The 20,108-nt window shown below is 36.2% G+C and overlaps 1 protein-coding gene across 9 annotated transcripts in view; it reads left to right on the forward strand.

The window, feature by feature from the left end:
* KLC1 (kinesin light chain 1) overlaps window positions 1–20,108 on the forward strand; it is a 46,418-nt gene that overhangs the window by 19,543 nt on the left and 6,767 nt on the right. For 3 of the 9 annotated variants that reach the window (XM_064460851.1, XM_064460850.1, XM_064460853.1), the window contains 12 exons: window positions 961–1,191; window positions 3,250–3,328; window positions 5,284–5,509; window positions 6,030–6,117; window positions 6,750–6,851; window positions 7,497–7,670; window positions 7,821–7,920; window positions 8,815–8,864; window positions 8,956–9,023; window positions 10,452–10,560; window positions 14,030–14,191; window positions 19,503–19,633. In XM_064460851.1, the coding sequence (XP_064316921.1) occupies window positions 961–1,191; window positions 3,250–3,328; window positions 5,284–5,509; window positions 6,030–6,117; window positions 6,750–6,851; window positions 7,497–7,670; window positions 7,821–7,920; window positions 8,815–8,864; window positions 8,956–9,023; window positions 10,452–10,560; window positions 14,030–14,191; window positions 19,503–19,633 (1,520 nt within the window). Of the gene's footprint in view, window positions 1–960; window positions 1,192–3,249; window positions 3,329–5,283; window positions 5,510–6,029; window positions 6,118–6,749; window positions 6,852–7,496; window positions 7,671–7,820; window positions 7,921–8,814; window positions 8,865–8,955; window positions 9,024–10,451; window positions 10,561–14,029; window positions 14,192–18,114; window positions 18,753–19,502; window positions 19,634–20,108 lie in introns of those variants that run through there. The other 6 variants (XM_064460852.1, XM_064460854.1, XM_064460857.1 and 3 more) reach the window with 5 other exon arrangements.

Below are 20,108 nucleotides of genomic sequence, written 5' to 3' on the forward strand. Positions count from 1 at the left end.
ATTTAGTTTAAAACCACTTCAAAATCACTTTGTTTTAAGGAAACATAAAATTCAGGACATGAAATACTAATAAATTGGGCATGTCAAACATCTAAAAGAAAATTTTTATTATCACCAGTTGCCTGTTCTTACAAGGTGTGCTTCCTGGGATTGCTATCAGCTGTTCTACATGTATCAGTGGAAGATTACATTAACAGTGAAGGGAGAGTGTCTTCTGTATGTTGGCCTTCACTTAACAAGCTCCTTTTTCATTTAACTTTGCTTAGCAAAAAAACCCAAACCCCCAAAACAAAACAAAAAACCCAAGTAGACTGCTTTTATGGCTGTTCTGGTTTTTTGTCCTTAATGTGACTGTTCAAACACATTGAATGTCTGCACACTTAAGCTTATGATAAGTATATATATGATAAGTATATATAAGTGTTTATATAAATTGTGGGTTCAGTTGCTCGTAGTATAGTTGTCCCTTATCACTATGCTGAGGTGTTCATCCTTATGAATTGTAAGCATGTACATGAATCCTTTTCTGTCTGAAAAGTGCTAAATTATAACTCTGTTGGTTCTTTGGTTATTTTTGTGATCCTTCAAGTTAAAAATAGTACTGCTCCATTTCATGTTAGTGGAACAAAGATTTCCATTTCAGTATTCTAAACCCTAGTTCAAATTTTTAATGTAAGTTAAGATTATATGTAATCTTTAAGGAATTAAAAAACAATTTGACTTGTGATAGCATCGTGGAAAGCGATCATTAGCAAAGAGTTTTCTCTAGGTTAATTCTGGCTGAACAAATGGTAAAAAAGCTCAGAGGAAAAGTGAGAACCAGATATATAAAGAAGAGAAATCTGAATATTTACTAGATTTCACGGCTGATATAGGTTTTAAAAAAATAAAAGGCTTTTATGTAAAATACAGAACTGCATTCTAGAGGAAGTATGTCAAGTGACACCTTCTGCTTTTTAGGTAATGATGGCCTTGTCAAATCACTTAAATGCAGTGGAATCAGAGAAGCAGAAATTGCGTGCTCAGGTTCGCCGGCTATGCCAGGAAAATCAGTGGCTACGGGATGAACTAGCCAATACACAACAGAAACTACAGAAAAGTGAGCAATCTGTGGCTCAACTGGAGGAGGAGAAGAAACATCTAGAATTCATGAATCAGTTAAAAAAATATGATGATGATATTTCACCATCAGTAAGTAGCTGTAGAGTAAAAACCACCTTACATTTACATATGTGATGTAATCTGCCTAGTTACCAAGAAATGACAGATAGAAGCTTTCTATTTGTCTCTAACATAAACTTTTCATTAAAATGCTTACTTTGTACCAGTGTTACATAGTTCACAGAGAGATTGAGAGTTCTGTTCATTACTCTTTTAAAATAAGAAGTGTTTTACTGTCTGTAGATCATAAAATACATATGGGGATCAAAATCCAGGAATGTGTTTTTAGTATCATATTAACTTAAAAGAACCGAACTTCAAGCCAAAAATTTCCTTCTGTAAATTCAACAGTTAAAATAAGTGGGAAATGTAAACTATTAGAGATTCTAAGCACATTGGGGACTTGAGGCTTATTTTGTCTGCAAGAAAAATACTCAGTTTTCATGTAGAGAAACCAGTGTGTAGCTTTTATTTGTTGAGAATTTACACTAGGATAGGATGTTATTGAATCCCCTTTCATGACCTTCTGCTAGACATTGTGATCATCTGCACATTTTCAGTCATGTTTAGCTAGCCCATTGTGTTACATATACTTCGATTCAGAGAGAAAATGGATAACGTTTTAATTTAGAGAAGTAACATCACTTAAAAAGGCTTCTGAATTATTGGCCCTTCTTGTTATCCTTTTGTTTTCTTAAATTAGATGGTACTGTAAAGAAATATCTCATTTTGTGTGTTTTTTATAACCAATTATTTTAGCAACATAAAGGTTGAAAATGTATGCATTTTAGTCGTGCTTAACTGACTGCTTGACTAAATCCTTTTTAACATATTGTGAGTAGTGAGAGTTGTTTAGGTCAGTTGCACGTAGAACTTCTGAGTGCTATTTCATGAGTTGGTATTTGTAGCTGAATACTGCCAGTGAAGCCTATTTAGAAGAGGGGCAGGAGAAGGGAATACTGGCATTTCGATGTGCTAACTGTTGAACTGTAATCTGCAGATGCCCTAAAGAGCACCATTATTTGAAGTTTAATTGGCAAATAGGGTCAAAGTAAGCATAGCATCTTTGTAGTTCCACTAGCCATATGGACAATCTCTGCTGTTAGCCTTTGAAAATAGTCAATTGTATATACTCAGTGTGAGGTTGGAATCAGCATGCTTAAAATAATGAACTTCCCAGCTGAGATCTAGTCCCATCAATCTGCTGTTTTTGCAGAGCACCCACTTTGCCACCATTGAACTTGAACGCTGGCAGCAGCAGCTGAATTTTTTGATCTGTGGAAAAAGGTGTTGGATGGAGAGCCAGAAAAATAGGAATGTGTTCTGCTCCTGGGTTTTCTCCTAAGATTAACATTTCTGACAACTTCAACTATTTATATTGTGTAGATTCACATTTAAGAAGCAGGATTGAGGGATGATCTGTTTCTTTATTTTACATGACTGCGGGTTTTGGAATGATCTTTGGGTGTTTAAAATCGATATACACTGATAGATTGTGCAGAAACTGATACAGTTCCAGATGGAGATTGTTGGAGATTAATTTCCTTCCAAGTAATTTTTTTTTTTGAGCCTTACAGATCACAATTGCATAATCTATTATTTGTGCAGAAGTTGAGCACTCAGAAATTGAGGTGACAGAACTAAAGCTGCTGGTGCAACTTTATTCTCCTTCAGGAGATGAATCTCCTTATTCCTCTCCCTTGCTCACCTATAACTGCATTTATGACTAAAAAAGTACAGTGGACAATTCTGTATTCCGTAGCACTCACTCTTCACCGGGTGTTTGCATTAGAGTGTCTCTGTAAGAGTAACAAATGTGTTCTTGTGTGCTTAAATTGAGGCTGAAATCTAGGAGACCTGTTTTCTATTCCTGGCTTTTCTGAAGGTGTCCTGTATTGTTTTGGGACAGAGTGTGTAAATACATTTCAACGTAAGACCTTCATTAAACTTCTGTGAGAAATGTTATTCTTGGCAGTTCCTAAATTCTGGGTGTGGGGTTTTCCGTTAACGTTTCTGTTTAAATGGATTGTCCCTTTATGCCTTAGATTTAAGTGTAACATTCTGTTTGGGTTTGGGGTTGTTCTATAGGAGGATAAAGATACAGATTCCACTAAAGAGCCTTTGGATGACTTATTTCCTAATGATGAAGATGACCAAGGACAAGGAAGTAAGTGTACTTCAAATGAGAATGTTAGTGTATTTCTGCAATGCAGAATATAAAGACGCTCTTTACAAAAATTAATCCATGCTTGGGGTTCTCTGGGACACAGTGGAGTGGTGAATGCCTGTGCTAGAATAAGGAAACCAGTCATTGATACACAATACTACACATTGATATGTATAGAACTGGGGTGTAGTTTTTTAAAGAGAGTGTACTACCTGTTATAAAGTTCTTGAGACTGACTTCAGTACAAAGTTGGTCCCGCAGCCCTTCCTGTGGGCCTCAGAATGGAAAAGGTTTGTTCCAAGTGACTGAGACAGATTCTGAAACATTGAAGCTTTTCAGTGGTCTGCCCAGATGGTGAATTCTGTTAATGACCATTTTAATGATCTGATTTAACAATTTGGGGCAGGTTTTAGTAGGAAGTCTTTGTCATATAATCTTTTGTCCTTTGCTGAGATTGTCTTCCTTAGTGTTACTACTCATTCTAGAAATACTGTCTTCAGGTCAGAAGGACTGGTGAATATACAGTTAAGTTTGAGGTAGGGGTATGGTATTGTGATTGAAAGAAGCCATTAATAGATAGTGCTTGCTTAGTGAAGTGTGATTTTCATATGGGTGTAAAGCTGATGTTACACAATGTATTGATACTGTAGTGTATATGCAGTGTGCTAGTAATATAAAGGTTCTTAGTAGACAAATGACTTCAGAAGAAATGTATTGAAGGGTCTCACTCTTGTAATCAGCAGAGTTTCAGATGTCCTTTAAGGGCACATATGCAAGATAACACTGTGTGCTTGATAGCATGGTAATGCTGTCCATAGCCAGCAATGGAAGAAGACTTGAAGAGTTTAGAATAGGTTAGCGTTGACTGTGAATTCCCCCCTGAGCTCATCCTTCTTTCCGTAGAATTTTGTAGTAGGAAAACTGAATGGCAAAGCTGTCTGTATACCCCTGTAGTCAATCTACCTTATTTTGCTTTACAGAAGACAAAGTTGATGTTTCACTAACTTCCTTGACCTCCATGAAAAATACTTAAATTGTACAGTGCTTTGGTGGGCAGCAATTGTGGGTGTAGGCTTGGAATTTTATGATTCCACTGACATAAAAAGTCTCCCATGTGCTGCGAGAGAGTGTTTTGCCCAATAGAAAGGAGAGAAGAAAGTCAGGCTGACAGCTGGAGCCCTTATCCTGGCTGTTGTCTAGAATTTAATGAAAATGAGTAAGAAGTAATTTTCTCGATCCTCCCAGAAATCTCTCAGGTGAAGAGAAAAAGGGTAGTAGATCTTTGGGGGGAGTGGGAGGGTGGGGGTTGCAACAACCAAAGGTTAGGAGCTACTGGAAAATAAGTGACTGACCCTGACGGTTAGTAAGTAAAACCTAAAGGTTGACACTGGCTTTGATGACTCAGTGCCTTTTCTCTTGCAACTGTTAGCGGCATCCAAGGTGTTTTAATCCTTTAAGTGCCAACCTTAAGTGAGCCTTGGTATAGCAAACAAAGGGAAACAAAAAATTTTGTATGTTTAGAGAAGGACAGTAAAGCTTTTCTGCACATTTGAGCTTTTCTGCAGGTGTTTGGCTTGTCTGTGTTGATGTTCCTGTTGGTAGGGGAGCATCAATATTTGTAAGTGCAAAGTTTTTATATAATTTTGAGAATTGTTAATGATTTTCTGAGCTGAAGTAGTCTGCTTCCTTCATTGGTTTATTACATTCACCCCTTTGAGCTAATAGAAGTGTAAAATAATACAATACTGGACAGAGTGTGAAGACTAAAATGGTCATATTTTTCACTGTTACTGTTCAAGACAGCATGACTGCTGTGAAGTGTGTTCTAATACTAATGCTTTGTACTGAAGAAATAAAATTCAGTGAGTCTCATTTTGTGTCACTGAGCAGTAATGTTAGATGTTTTAGTTACAGTCATCTTTTAAACAACTTGAAATCTTGTGGATTTCTTTCAGTTCAACAGCAGCATAGCAGTGCAGCAGCTGCTGCCCAACAAGGTGGCTATGAAATTCCGGCAAGATTAAGGACCCTTCATAATCTAGTTATTCAGTATGCTTCCCAAGGTAGATATGAGGTTGCTGTACCTCTCTGTAAACAAGCTCTTGAAGATTTGGAGAAGACGTCTGGTCATGATCATCCTGATGTTGCCACTATGTTGAACATACTTGCTTTGGTGTACAGGTTTGTATAGACATAGATAAATATTGGTGAAATACAGAGTTAATATTTGACTACAACCTGCTAATGTTCAGACTAACATTTTTTTGCCTGTTGTATTATTTTCCATTCCCTGTTTTTTTAATTAAAACCCTCAAGAGGGTCCTGCAATATTTATATGTCTCCCTATACTTAAAAGTCAAACAAGTTGTTGCATTTTTGCCTGTGCCTCTGTTGTGGGAGTGAAGCTGGTTTTGATGCTTTTTTTTTGTTTTTGTTTTGTCTGCTCGAGGAGGCATATCTTGATTACCCACTTACAGATAATCTAGAGGTATAGATTAGACAGCAGTGTAGAAGTAGTACATGCTAGTACTCAGCCAGCAAACTACTTTACAGTTACAGGCTTCAGGTTTTTACTTCCTGATTTCTGAATATACACTCTGCTTTTGTACTAGCATCTTTAGGCCAGTACTGAAGTCAGCTTCATTTTAATGACTTTCTGTTCTGAATTCCCCTGTATTAATTATGACTCTTCAAAATTTAGAGACCAGAACAAATACAAAGATGCAGCAAATCTCTTGAATGATGCCTTGGCTATCCGTGAAAAGACTTTGGGCAAAGATCATCCTGCGGTTTGTATACATGCAATATATATTCTTAGTTGTGTTTTTTGCTGAATTATTTTCAACTCATTCTAACATTAAACTCAACAGGACAGTTTTTAAGACCTGGCTTATCTCTAAACAGTACAGGTAGGAGGCCGCAGTGCAACATGTTTTGTTTTCTCTTAAATATTTAACGTACCGTTTGAGCATTATATTCAATGCTGTTTCACCGCAAATGACTTGCACATACTTGATTCCAGATTGAATGGATTTTCTATGGGAAATTAATTTGGGAAGAAAGATTTTAATTTGCTTTCTCAAATCACTTCATTAAACTCAGATTGAAGGTGTACTGATTTGTTTCACTGCTGCTTTTAAGTGTTTAAAAGTAATGTAATATCTCACTTCATGTAGCCTGTGTGAAGCAGGGCAGCTCTGACTATAGATGTGAGAGGTAACTCTGTAAGAGAACGTATGAAGAAAATGTATGCACTAAATGACATTTCCACGAATGAAGCAGAAATATCAATTCAATAATAATTATTTCTTCATCTGCAAATGGAGAATTTGAAAACATCAATGCATTGCAGATGTGTTCATTTGCCAGATACTTGTACGAGCAAATTCCAGTGTAATTAATATTTCTCTACTGTTGACAGGTGGCAGCAACTCTAAACAATCTTGCAGTACTTTATGGTAAACGGGGAAAATACAAAGAAGCTGAACCATTGTGTAAGCGAGCTCTGGAAATCAGAGAAAAGGTATGAGCAAAAGGATACAGCACCTATGAACGGATTTTTTGAGGGAGGGGGCAAAGTTACGCTCTCAAATTCTTCTGTGCTTCAGTGGGGTAGGTCAGCCAGATAAACCACAGAGGTAGCGATGCCCTGGTAGTTAGCAGTGTCTGAAATTCAAAACAGCAGTAAGTTCCAGTAGTCCTTCAGAGCTGTTGGAGTGGTCTCGGTATATTCTAAATTCTGTATTTTGTAATTCATCATCTTTACTTTTTTCTTTTCCCTTTGATAGTTAAGTAATCTTTGATTTGACGAGACAATTGAAATTAAATGAATCTCAGAATCACAGTTAAAGTTTTTTAGTTGATTATTCTACGACTATGTGGATATTTATTCCAGTCCATGAGGCTGAATGCCTGCATCTTCAGGCTTCTTTATATAATATGCTGCATATAATGTTGTTATACTCCTTTCAATATTCCTGTTATGAATTGTTCTTCAACATTCTCAGTTTGTAACAAAATTGAGTGATTGTCATGCCTTCCAAATTCAAATTTTACTTTTGTCTTCCTCATGTTGAATTGATGAGGAATGAAAACTAATGGGGTATTTCTAAATGATGCATTTCTAAACGCTGATGTGATATTTTAATAGAAGGTATTTAATTTTCAGGTCCTGGGGAAAGATCACCCTGATGTTGCCAAACAATTAAATAACTTGGCTTTACTATGCCAGAACCAGGGTAAATATGAGGAGGTTGAATACTACTATCAGAGGGCACTGGAGATATACCAGACTAAGCTGGGACCAGATGATCCAAATGTTGCAAAAACAAAGAATAACCTGGTAAGCCCTTTATAAAGCAAATTTAAGAAATGGGAGTATTTTCTAATGAATTGAAACACACCTTTACTCAGCATGTATGGTATTTATTATTTATGAAGCTAAATAAAACATTGTGCTGATATATCTTTTGGGGGGATATTTTGTTTTCAGGCATCCTGCTATCTAAAACAGGGCAAATTTAAGCAAGCAGAAACTTTATACAAAGAGATTCTTACTCGTGCTCATGAACGGGAATTTGGCTCTGTAGATGGTAAGAAACTTAATCCCTAGATTTGAATGTATGCTTGATTTTTGTAGTTACTATGAAATACAGTTAGCTTCCTGCAGATTGTATCCTGGTTAAAATTTTTGTCTGCTTGAGGTAGACTTAAAAAGTGTGAGATTATAGATGTGTTGGAAGTACATTCATCATAAAAAGCATTTAGATACACCAGTAACATTTGATTCAAAAGGATTGTTTTTCTTACATGAGGTAGACTTGGTAGGCTTATGTTTTATGGATTGTATTTGTGGTGTAGTTTATCTTATGCCCAACCAAAACTAATTTTGGTATTGTTATAGGGGCAGAAAAATGTATGCCACTTTCCAGTCACAGGAAAAAAATCAGTGCAATATTTTTAATAATTTTTAATGATTTTTAGTAACTACATTGCTAATGTGAGTCCTCCATTAATACATTTTAAAAATGGGGAAAATACCCTTAAATTGTGAACTACACTGTACACTGAAGTCAAATGGATTTTACCAACTATAAATCACAGTGAAGAATTTCCATTGCATTCCATGACAGTAGCATCTGCACCGCTTAGTAGATGTCAAAACAATTGTTACAATAAAAAAAAGAAATGTGTGTATTCTACCACAGAACTAGGCACGTGACAAATTGATGGCAGCATGTACTGACTTCAGAGCTTCTCAGAAGTAACTGTTTCGAAGTTCAGATAAGACAAGACAGAATTATAGAACTATATAATGAGAGGTGCATGTTTTGTTTATGTGCCGCTTTAGTACGGACAGTAAGCTTTTTTGTGGTGGTAGTACCATAATTCTCTGGTTCACCACTTCATTTCAGAAGGGTGAAAATCAAGCAATGGATACTTTGTAATTTTGTACTTCTTTAAAATATTTTCTTCTACTTCATCAGATGAAAATAAGCCTATTTGGATGCATGCGGAAGAGAGGGAAGAATGCAAAGTAAGGCTGCTGTCATAAATACTTTTTTTTTGAGCTCTTACTTTTTAAGTTACAAAGCAGTTATTTTTCTTCAATGTTACTTTTGTTTTAGGGAAAGCAAAAAGATGGCACATCTTTTGGAGAATATGGTGGCTGGTACAAAGCTTGCAAAGTTGACAGGTGAGGAACTTCTTTACAGGACAAACAATGTGGCAGTACCTAGTATACAGAAATGTCAGATTTAAAGTATGTTTGAAAATGAAACTGAACCAGCTGCCTGCTTAGGACTCTAAAAACCATAGTATTAAAAATTAAGGCCCCAAGACTGGGTTTCGGGAACACAGTAGCAGTTTTCAGGTCCCAGGGCTGCTCTTAATCTAGGCTGGTTAGATCTAGTAAGTGACATAAAAATTCACCACTTGTGTTCTTGGCAGTCCTTTGCATGGAAGCGTAGGTCACCTTTCTTTTTTTTTATACTGTTGGTTGGCATATGTGCTCTCCCTGCCCCAGAAAGACCTCTAGAGAGGGCCAGAAGCAAAAAGGAGACTGCAAATAACAGCCTTGAGTTTTCTAGCTGGGACAAGAAACAAAGTTAACCTGCCTTAGTTCAGCATTTTGTGAGTTTCTAAAGCTTGCGGAGTATAGTTTGGTGTGAATGAAAACATGTGCCTTAACACAGAAGAGGAGAAACAAGGACTTCAGCTTGGATTATACTTGATGAAATATTTTTTCTGCTTGCTTTAATTTTATTCCTTTTTTTTCTGTACTGTGCAGGTGGTACAATGTAAGAGAAAGCCTGCAGCTAGTACTGATAATCTTCAGTGAGGGTTTTTTTTCCTCTGTGTCTGAATTCTTATATTTAACAAGTAACAGAACCTTTGTACTGTGGAAATCTGTTTCTCCATCCTGAACACTCTGTGTGCAGTACATTTTGTTGGTTTGTTTTTCATATACTAGTTCATTCTAATGCATGAGGAAATCTTTTCTCTGCTGTTACTGGAGGAAAACTTCAAGCAACAATACTGTGACTGAGCTAATTCTCATTGTGTCATTGAAACAAAAATGTCTTGTTGGAGCATGAGACTTGTTAATGGAATACATGATGGGGTTCCCCCCACCCTTCATTGTTCAATCCTAGTTTGAATGCATAGAAACTCCAAATAGGTACGAAGTAAAAGCTGATGAAAGGAACTGGTAATTTGTTTTACGTGCTACGGTAATGGTCACTGTATTTATAAGTAGGCATATTTTCTGGAAGTTTCACAATTATTCGGTTGGACACACTCAGATTGAGCTAAATTTTCACCTCAAGACACATCTGAGAAACACAAGGATATAGCCCTCCAGTTTTGAGTAGATCTAGAGGCTAGTTACTAACTTCCAGTTTCAGGGCTGTCAACTAATCATAGTGTGAGCCATTAATGCACATTGAAAGGGCTTAACAGGTTTTCCCATGTACATGAAGTACAGTATAGTATATTTCAAGAGAGGCTTAATAAATAATTACAAAAAATATGATCAATATTTAAGTTTTTATTTGTGAATTAAGAGTTTTTTGTGTGTGCATATGTGTGTGTATATATACACCTTTTTTTTTTTTTTAATTAGTCCAACAGTAACAACTACCTTAAAGAACCTTGGGGCACTTTACAGACGGCAGGGCAAATTTGAAGCTGCTGAAACATTAGAAGAGGCAGCAATGAGATCTCGTAAACAGGCAAGTATGAAAATTTGTCTTGATATTTCTGCATTGTGGCTGTGTGGATTTGCAACTTCAGTATCTATCGTACATGCAGAATATATAAACTCTTAGCTATTCAGTGCCTGGTGTCACCCTCTAATTTCAGTCTGGACTGGTGATAAACTGATATCCTCTTAACACCTGTGAACTGGTTAATTGTTAGGGCAGTGGCACCATGTACCAGCAGCATGATTCAAACTGGGAGTGAAATTAATGTGGAAAATGGAAGAGCAGAAAACATTGTGGTGACTAGCAGTCCTCTCAACTGGCTACATGTCGTGGGAGAGAGACTGTAGCTAGGGGAAAATGGAGAGTGTCTGTTGATGATCTCCTTTGCCAGTAGCTGCCAAACTTACAACTGTTCTGTTTCTGTATACAACTGACGGCGACTGGTGCAGACCTTCAGAAGGCCATTATAAATTTATCAGTTGCTGTTTTTGTTACTTTTACAAACTGATGGGATGGATATTACACTTTGGGGGGGGGGCTATTATCCTTTTAATGGGGAGAAGTTCTGTGCTGTCTCTGTGCTCTCAAATCTGCTGTTCAAGTAACACTTTCTCACAGTCTTAGAAGGTGGCAGAGGGTTTGTTTTTGTTGCAGTTTTATTGGCTTTTTGTTTTTCCTTTCACACAATGTCTTTATAGAAGTACATAAGACTGGACAAGCAAACATGGCTTGTCAGTTTAAAATGAAAAGCAAAGTAAGAAATTAAAAGTGATTAAAAAATTTGGAAAGTTCTATTTTAATTTTGTTTTTTACGCAATAGTAAGATTTGTATATTTTTCAGAAGTAGTTTGTTTTATTGTGGTGGTGTTTTGGTTTTTTTTGTTTTTCCTTAGATGTCCATGTAAAATTCTAAACTCAAATTCTAAATGGACGTAATCTGTCTTGGGTGGTGGATGATATATTTTTTGATAGTATATTATTTTTTATTGGTTATACTGATTTGCAGTTGTATTTTAAAGAATGATACTGCAGTGTTTGACGTATATAAAAGCAGATTGCTGGAAAAGAGAGGGCAAAAAAGTTCTTGGCAAACCTCATATTATTCTAGTGACTTCAGCAACAGTTCCCTTTGATGTAAGGTGCCGTAAGTACATTCTTCCACAAAAAATGATGGAAAACTTGAGTGTTTGCCATATAAGTGGAATGAAACTGGTAAAAGTAAAGTATGAATCTGGGAGAAAAGTTCTTCAGCAAGGAAAATTCGGGGGGGGGGGATATGGATATAGCTGATACAGATGCTCTCTTTTTTTGAGGATCATTTTCACATACTTCTACTGAAGGCTCATTTTTGGTGTATCTCTCATTCGAATGTGATTTGAAGATAAACAAATGTGCGCTGCACCTTAATATGTTTGCTTTGGTTCTTAGTTTAACTGTTGCAATTACATATGATAATTTTTTAGTGAACAGGTATAACCAGGATAAATTGGCATAATAGTAATAAAAAGACTGTAAGAAAACTTAGCTTGTACTTATGTTTGTTTCCTTTTTTTTAAATATATGTATAAAAACCCCAAAACAGAACACCAGCTTTTCAAGTTCAAATTTTTACTGTGAAGCTTGCAATTGATTATTTGGGAATTAAGGATGGGAGATCTTGCTATTGGAGAACCCCTAGTTAATCAGCCCACTTCTGGCTTGCCAGTACCACTTGAAGAACTTGTCTCCATTTTCCACAGAGCCTCCTGGAGGCTTGTAGCTGCTACTTCGTTAGGCATGCTTCAGATTTTCATTGGTGCATCATATACCACCTATATCATTATACCATAATACATCACATTACACACAGCACCAGATTTGGACATGTAGGAAACAATGCTGTCTTACTAGCAGTGTTTAACACTACCTTTGTATTCTACATCATTAAAGTAAAGGAGGACAGACAGGGTTAATGCATGTTCCCTTCTGAGCTAAAAGCAAAGAGGGACTTTGTTCCCAGTTCCCAGGCATGGAAAAGCATCGGTCCTTCACAGCTCTCTTCTCCTTCATGAGTTTGTTTGTTTGTTTGTTTGCTTTAGCTTCTGGGATGTATAGGCTAAATTTTTAAAGACTAGTGAAGTTCTTTGTCCTTCATCTTTCATGGCAGAATCGAACAAACCAGGAAAGTGCAGTTCCCTGCATTCCCTCCCCCGCCACCCCCTAACATGTGAGGTAAATGAGAGACAGTAGCTGTGGAACAGAGCCTAGAGGTTATGTGATGCATCACCTCCTCCGTGATTTCAAATAACTTTATGCTTTTCATGTTCTGTGCTGCTAAAGGGTTTGGTGCAAAAGCCATTATGAGCCTGTGCTTCTCTACTGTCTGAGAGCTGTAGCCACTTCTGTGCACCATACAGCCATGTGGAAGTGAAAATACATGATCATTATGTGTTGGTTTCGTGGTTGCTTCTGCATAGAATTCCATTAGAGAGGGCTGTTCTGCTCTTCAGTTAGTGGAAAGCAGCCGTGTGTGGACCAAGAACCTGATTTCTCCATGCCACTAAAATAACTTCCGTTCTTATTCAGGCACTTTTAAGCAGAATTTTGGCATGATTTTCACTTTCTGTATTGTGGTAGACCTTATGGGTTTGTCACACAGATCTCCTGCGGCATTTGCTGTGAATGCTGCACAGTGAAAGATGCAGAGTGTTTTCTGACATGCAAGGTGATCATTGGGGATCTGTTCATATCAGCAAATACCATTAATGGTGTGGGGTATAGGTTTATTATAAGGAAAACAAAACTGAAAATAAGTATGATTTGAGCTTTGTTACTTTTTAGTTTCTGTGTTAAAGATTTTGCCTCTATTTTTCAGGGTTTTCATAGAGGTATTTTAGCACTTTTAAGAGATTTAAAGGATTATTTGATAATTGATAGGCAGTCGTTAACACAAAGTAAACACATTTTATTGACTATCGAGTCTGTTCTATTACAAGCTTATTTTCTATTTGATGTCTTTCTGAAGGATAAATTATACTAACGTGCCAAGTGCCATATGTTAGTATTTTTAAATAACACAACCTGTGTCTTGGGTATTAGATGTTCAGACACCTGCAATGTTCTTTCCAAAGGTGGGTGAATGCTGCACCATTTGATAGGCGGAAAACTGAGAATTGCATTCATGATGTATAAATGGCTTAAATATTGAGCTGGTGGCCACATGGCTTCAGGTAAGTGACAGGAACAGCAAATGGCTTTGACAAGCGATAGGGAAGGAGGAGAAGAATGGCAAGTCACTGAATCCTCAAGCTGCCAAACTGTCTGACCACTTCATGCTATGTTGATTCCTGCCATGTATAGACGGCAACTCATCCTGACTGCCTTTTGAAGGCAGAATCAGGGTAATGCAGTTATGAGTTTGATTGACTTCTTTCTTGGTACAGTTATTGTGTGTAAGTTGTAGATTAATACACCTCGTAATGAAATGAAATCTTTTCTCATTTTACCTATTTCTCAGGGTCTTGACAATGTTCATAAACAGAGAGTTGCTGAAGTGCTGAATGACCCTGAGAGCATAGAAAAAAGGCGAAGCCGAGAAAGCCTCAATGTTGATGTGGTAAAGTACGAGAGTGGTCCTGATGGAGGCGAGGAAGTGAGTATGAGCGTAGAATGGAATGGGGTAAGTACAGTACACAGTTTAAGAAAATAGCATAGACAAATTATCACCGTAACAAATATGGTTGTCTATTCACCAGCATATCGTGGTTTCAGTAGTTTCTTGGTCTACTTTGTAATTTTGCAGAATCATTTAAGAAATGAAGAGTAACACTTTGTTTTTCATAACATCATGTAAAAAAAAAAAAAGTAATATTTTAAAGCTTTAAAACACCCTTTCTCTTCTTGTTCTGAATGGTGAAGTGTCCCAAGCAGTAGTATTTAAGTTGTTTAATGCTGATTGAGTGTCCTGGTTATGGTCTGGTGTAAAATTGCTTGTCAGTGGTTTCTTTTTACTGGTAGAAATACTCTGGCAATTAACTTACTTTCGCTTTTGTCCTTTTGATGCCATATTTGCCCATATTTTAAATGTTTTGGGTTTTTTTTAAATACTGCATCTGTTGGAATCACAAGGAATACTTGCTATGGAGATGTATTAAGTGTTAGCCATTTTAGAGTAAAATAAAGTGATCAGTCTAACACTAAAATACTTCCAATCTCCTCCTTTACCCAACTTGTTAGCAGCTTGAAAAAGTTATGTGCTTTCCTCTATACAATTATTTTTAAGAGGCAGTGTCATCAAATAACAATGTGATAGTAACTTCACGTTTCTTAAGTGAAATATTACTGTCATTTTCCTGTATTAGAATTTGACTGGAGTCAGGGCTTGTTCCTATCTGTCTCCCATATATTGGCTGCACTTTATAACACTGATTGTCATAAAGTAAAAACATACATATATATATATATAAAAAAAAATGTGATTACATATGCATTTTTCTAACCATTGTTTTCCTTTATTTGAAAGACAGTGGGGGCTTTCAGTTATTGATCTGGCTTACATAGTTGTTTGCTTCTGTCACCAGCTTTCCTGTGGTTTATTCCATTGCTGGCAATGGGATATATATTGCACTGTTAACTAACTCCCAGCTGCAGTTCTGCTGAAAATATTCTGTTAGATTATTGAAGTGCTGTTGCCTGTTTTTCCTGTATGGGAGGGGAAGTAGCCTACTTTGCAATGTTGAGTGTTCCGAAGTTTCATTTCTCTTAAAATAGCTATCTCTTTTTTTTTTTTTTTTTTTTTTTTTAGCTGCATGAGACAAAGCTTAACATTCCAAAGAAACCTTGATAAAACACATACTGCTTTAGCCTTAAAGGAGCATGTTCTTTCCATCTTTGCTTTTGTCTCTTTGTTTTCTTGGCATTGGTGTTCTCAGTGCCAAGACAGTCAATCAGCATCTATTGTGAATAATACTGCATCATTAATAAAGCCAAAGTAAGGTTGGATAACTCTTTAATTTTCATTTTGCCCGTTTGGCATTAGAACTGTGTACTGTACTCCTCCCTTAATTTTCGCTGTACTTTGCATGAATATATGTTCTAAATGGATTAAACTTTTTTCTGTTATTGACATTAATTAAACAAGCATGCAGGTTTTGGGTTGAAAGGGCCTTCTGGAAAAGCACTAGACGGTATTTCTAGGTCAATATTAGAATCAAACTCAGTGATAAAACTTGTTGATCTAAAAAATTAAATTTTGACCTGTCGAGGCAAACAAACCTTTCATTTTTAGTATGCTGAAGTGGCATTGCTTTATTCTCATCCTTGTTATTTCTTCCCCCCTCCCCACAAGGTATTGTGTATTGCATCTTTTATGTAAAGTGGGCAACTCTCTCTCCCTCTACCCTGCTAGTGTTTCTGTCTCAGTGCTGTTCTTCCCTCTACTTTATATCGTGTACCTTCTTTTTACCCTCCTGTGTTCCCTCCAGACAAAATATTCTGATTCATAAAGTGTAGTAGAATTTTTTTTAATCAGGCAAATACTTCTGTATGCAGAGCCTGAAGAGAGGCCTGCCTTTTCCTTTTAAATTCTTCTGAAGTGGTCAAGCTCACTCACGTTCTTGGCTGTCAGAGAATAGGTGGCATGTGTAAAGCAACAAACTTCAACGAAAAAATTATGTTGGAAGATGTATTGTAATTTGGTTACATTGATATGGAATGTGATCATTAGTAAGTGTTATATGCTTTCATGTAGTGGCTTACATTCTTTGAAAAAGCACGGAAATACCTATTGGAAGCAGATCTGTCATTAACTATTAAAATGCACATGCTAAATGAGGTGATGTAGTGCATGTTTACATGTTTCATATAAAGTCCATCCCTTAAAGTTCACCGAAGATACTTGAAAATGCAAGAAAATACTTTGTCTTAAAAATTCAAGGTAGAAATCCCAAGATTTTTATCCCTTACTATGCTTGTATATGAAAAATGATAGCATTTGTAATTGCCATTTTCATAAATTGATCTTGCAGTCGGTTAGAGGACAGATAAAAATCTTCGGGGTATGATAGTGTTTATAATTTAAGATAATGTTTTTAGTGCGAGGAAGTACCTTTTAGTATTCTAAATCATATGCTTCAAAAATACAAGCTTTGGGGCACATAGTCCACTTTCAGGTGTGAAAGCAATAAATTTCACTACCATAGATTAGCTGGTATGAGTTTCTCTTATTTAATAAGAGGTCTCAGACAGCAGCATTGTAGCAGACAACTACAAACTGCGGGAGATGATGGTGAGGAGGTGTAAGCAAAAGTAATGTGAATCTCATTCTGGGTGATGTAAAAATTGGCAATTAATCTTTGCCCTTGAAACAGATATCTCATTTTTTTGTTTGTTTGTTTACACTGGATTTAGGATTTTCTTTTTCTCCTAAACTTATGTTTTAAAGGTGTTTTGTTAACCCTGCAGTCAGTGTTTAACTTGGAAGTTCAGTGTGTTTATTTCAGATTTGAAGTACCCAAAAGCTTGTCTGCTTCTTCCTAATGTGCCGGTTAGCATAAGTTATACTCTATAGCTTGCCTTTGTTCATTGGATCATTACCACTACTTTAACATCACGGGTTTAAGACAACAGGAATAATTAGCCTTTTCACTGATCTAATACTTCTGATTGGAATTTAGACTTCAATTTATCCAATCCTGAAAAGCTGAAGCTATTTTTTGAAAGTGTAAAAAACAATTTAGTGTGAAACATAAATACTCAGATTTTGATCTTCTAATCACTTGGTAACAAGGCATTTTGCCATGTGCAAGAATAATTTTAATTACTGTTCATTCCATTTGCTATAGATAAAGGCTCTCAAAACTGTTATCTTAAGACTATCAGTAATGGTTTCTTTACTTAACACTGATAATGGAAAGCATGTAAATTGAACCGCAGCTTATATTTAAAGGTGGATTCTTTTAGCTGCCTCACTGAATTAGGGAAAGTACAGAAGTTTCCACTTGGGTAATATATATATACACACACACACACACAGACAGAGATATGCTCTAAAAAATACTTGAGGTCAGTTGGATTCTAATTCCTTAAAGGAATGAACAGAATTTTGTCTGGATGTTAGGGGAAGACCTCTTTCTTCTTGCGGTTTTGTTTCAAGGAAAATTCCTGACAGAAGTTAAAGCTGAAATGAATGCACCTTGCTCTGTTCCTTTCTTCTGGCTTTTTTTTTATTATTATTATTTATTTTTGTGTTAACGTCAGCTGAAAAAACCCCCAACTTTCTTCATTTACAAAATGTAGTGCTAAAGCTATCCCTCTTAAAGGTGTTTTGTATTTCATACAAATGCTAACCTGAAGAATGCGCAGCATAATTCATTCTCACATGTACGTCACATATTAGTTATAGGGGCAAAAGTGTATAAAGATGAACTTTCTGGTAATGGCAAGGGCCTGCACTTTGTACTTAAGGGCAGTCCAAATACTTACTCTGGGAAAAATGGTTTTGAATGTGACCTAGAAATACTGTAAACGTAACTGTTCGGAATTGAAAACTGTTGAATTTTTCCCAACAGTTTCATTCAGTTTTTCTCTCTCCATTTCTGACAGGCCTAGATGCCTTTTGTGATTCTTATACTGTCTCCTGCATGACGGGCGTGCACCATCTTCAAGCTTTAACTTCTCTCTTCAGTACTGACTGCTGTGTTTTAGCAAACCCCTTAAGATTCTTGTCAGAGCTACACTTCCCTGTAAACTGGCCATTCCTTCAGTGCTGGTGTCTTTTTTTCGGTTTTTCTATTTCTGTACATGTGTAGCTTTGCCAGATATGTATCTAGTCATACAGAATGTTATTACAACCATTTGCTGTGTAATACATTAGTTAAAAAAAAAAAAAAAAGTAACAATGAACTTTATAAGTAGCTGTTCACTATGGAAAAAAGGTAGTTAAAAGTATCACACAAGGTATTATTGAAATGGCATGATGGTGATCTTTACAGGAGAAAACCAAAACAAACCCCGTAACAGTAAGGCATGTTCTCCAAGTGCTTTAAAATGTATTTAGAGACTTATTACATGGTTAACATCAATATGGAACTCTGGATGTCTTCACTTATGATTATTCTACAGTAGCGTTGCTGTTTAGTCTTTGTGTGAGATTTTGGCAATTATGCTTTTCTCTACTAATCTTGGTGTTCAGTGATTTGTGTATTTGTCTTTCTAACTTCTAATAAACTCACTCCAACTCAGGTGTCTGTCTTTGTCTGCTTAGTAGTACTTTACTTTCTTCCTTTACAATTCTTCTTTCATAATCGCATAGGATTTCTGTGAAGTAGGAAGCGGTCACTTTTAATCTTCTAAACCATTGGGTTTGGTGGGGTTTCTTTAAGAGTAAGACATTTAAAAATAGGATTGTGGTCAGCTGGAAGTTTCTTTGGATCAGCACAGTAGTGCAAAACATGCAATGTATGAAAAATTCATCATGTCTTACATTCTCTTTGGTGAAAGTTAAAATGAAGCACAGGAATTTAACCATAGATGTCTCTGATCAGAGATATTTTTGTTTAAGGATTTTAGGATTAAACAAACGTGTTTGCAAGTAATGTAGATGTTTAGAAAAAAATAAAACAGTTTTTTTTCCTTACTCTGGTGGAATGCTTTTGCTTGGGGCTTTTACTCTGTTAACCACAATGCGCTCATATGAAGTGGTAACATGGTGATGGTGAATTGTTTGACTGCTGTGGAGGGGTTTTATTAATTATTATGAATCACGGCTTGAGCATGTCTTCACAATTTAGAAATCTTTGTTACAATTTGGAAGGAACCCTTTTGTTTTGTTAAAGTTATAGCTATATGATACTCTGTGTTCTGGTAATTGTACCAAGTATATATTAATGGCAATTAAAAAAAAACCTTTTTAACCAATGAAATGTTTTTGAACCAGGTTTGGGGGAGGGCGTCAAACTCTTGCACTTTCACATCTGTTCAATTTTTTTCAGGATGGCACTGGATCTTTAAAACGCAGTGGTTCCTTTAGCAAACTTCGTGCTTCCATTAGACGCAGCAGTGAGAAGCTGGTTAGAAAGCTGAAGGGAGGAAGTTCACGAGACAGTGAACCAAAGAATCCAGGGTAATTATCTCTTCTTAGCTGTGCTGGTGTGCCCTCGTTCTGTGCCCCCACTGTAGGCTAGTCCAGTACCTAGGGCAGTGTTTTCTTCTCCGCTTAGCTAACTGCTTATCATACAGGTTTATATCATAAAGAAAAATAAAATAGGAAATAATTTCTTAAACTTAAAATGAAAGTTCTGTAACATCTGAAGAATTATATTTGCTTTTAAGAGTTAGCTCAATTTTAACAGTGTGTTTTCCCTTTTTACTGCTTTAGTCACTTGAAGAATAGAAAAACCTCATAGAATTGGTAAACATTAGTTACCTGCGAAATTATTCTTTTCAGACAGCAGTAAAGACTAATAAATGTTACTGATTTTTACAACAAAAGCTTGAATACAGTAAACCCACAGCTAACATTCTTGTTACAGCTTAATATCTTGATATATTCTTGATATAGCTTTATATATTGCTGTGGGTATAAAGAAAATTACTGA

This window comes from Phalacrocorax carbo, chromosome 9 (assembly GCF_963921805.1).
Source record: "Phalacrocorax carbo chromosome 9, bPhaCar2.1, whole genome shotgun sequence".
Classification (NCBI taxonomy): domain Eukaryota; kingdom Metazoa; phylum Chordata; class Aves; order Suliformes; family Phalacrocoracidae; genus Phalacrocorax; species Phalacrocorax carbo.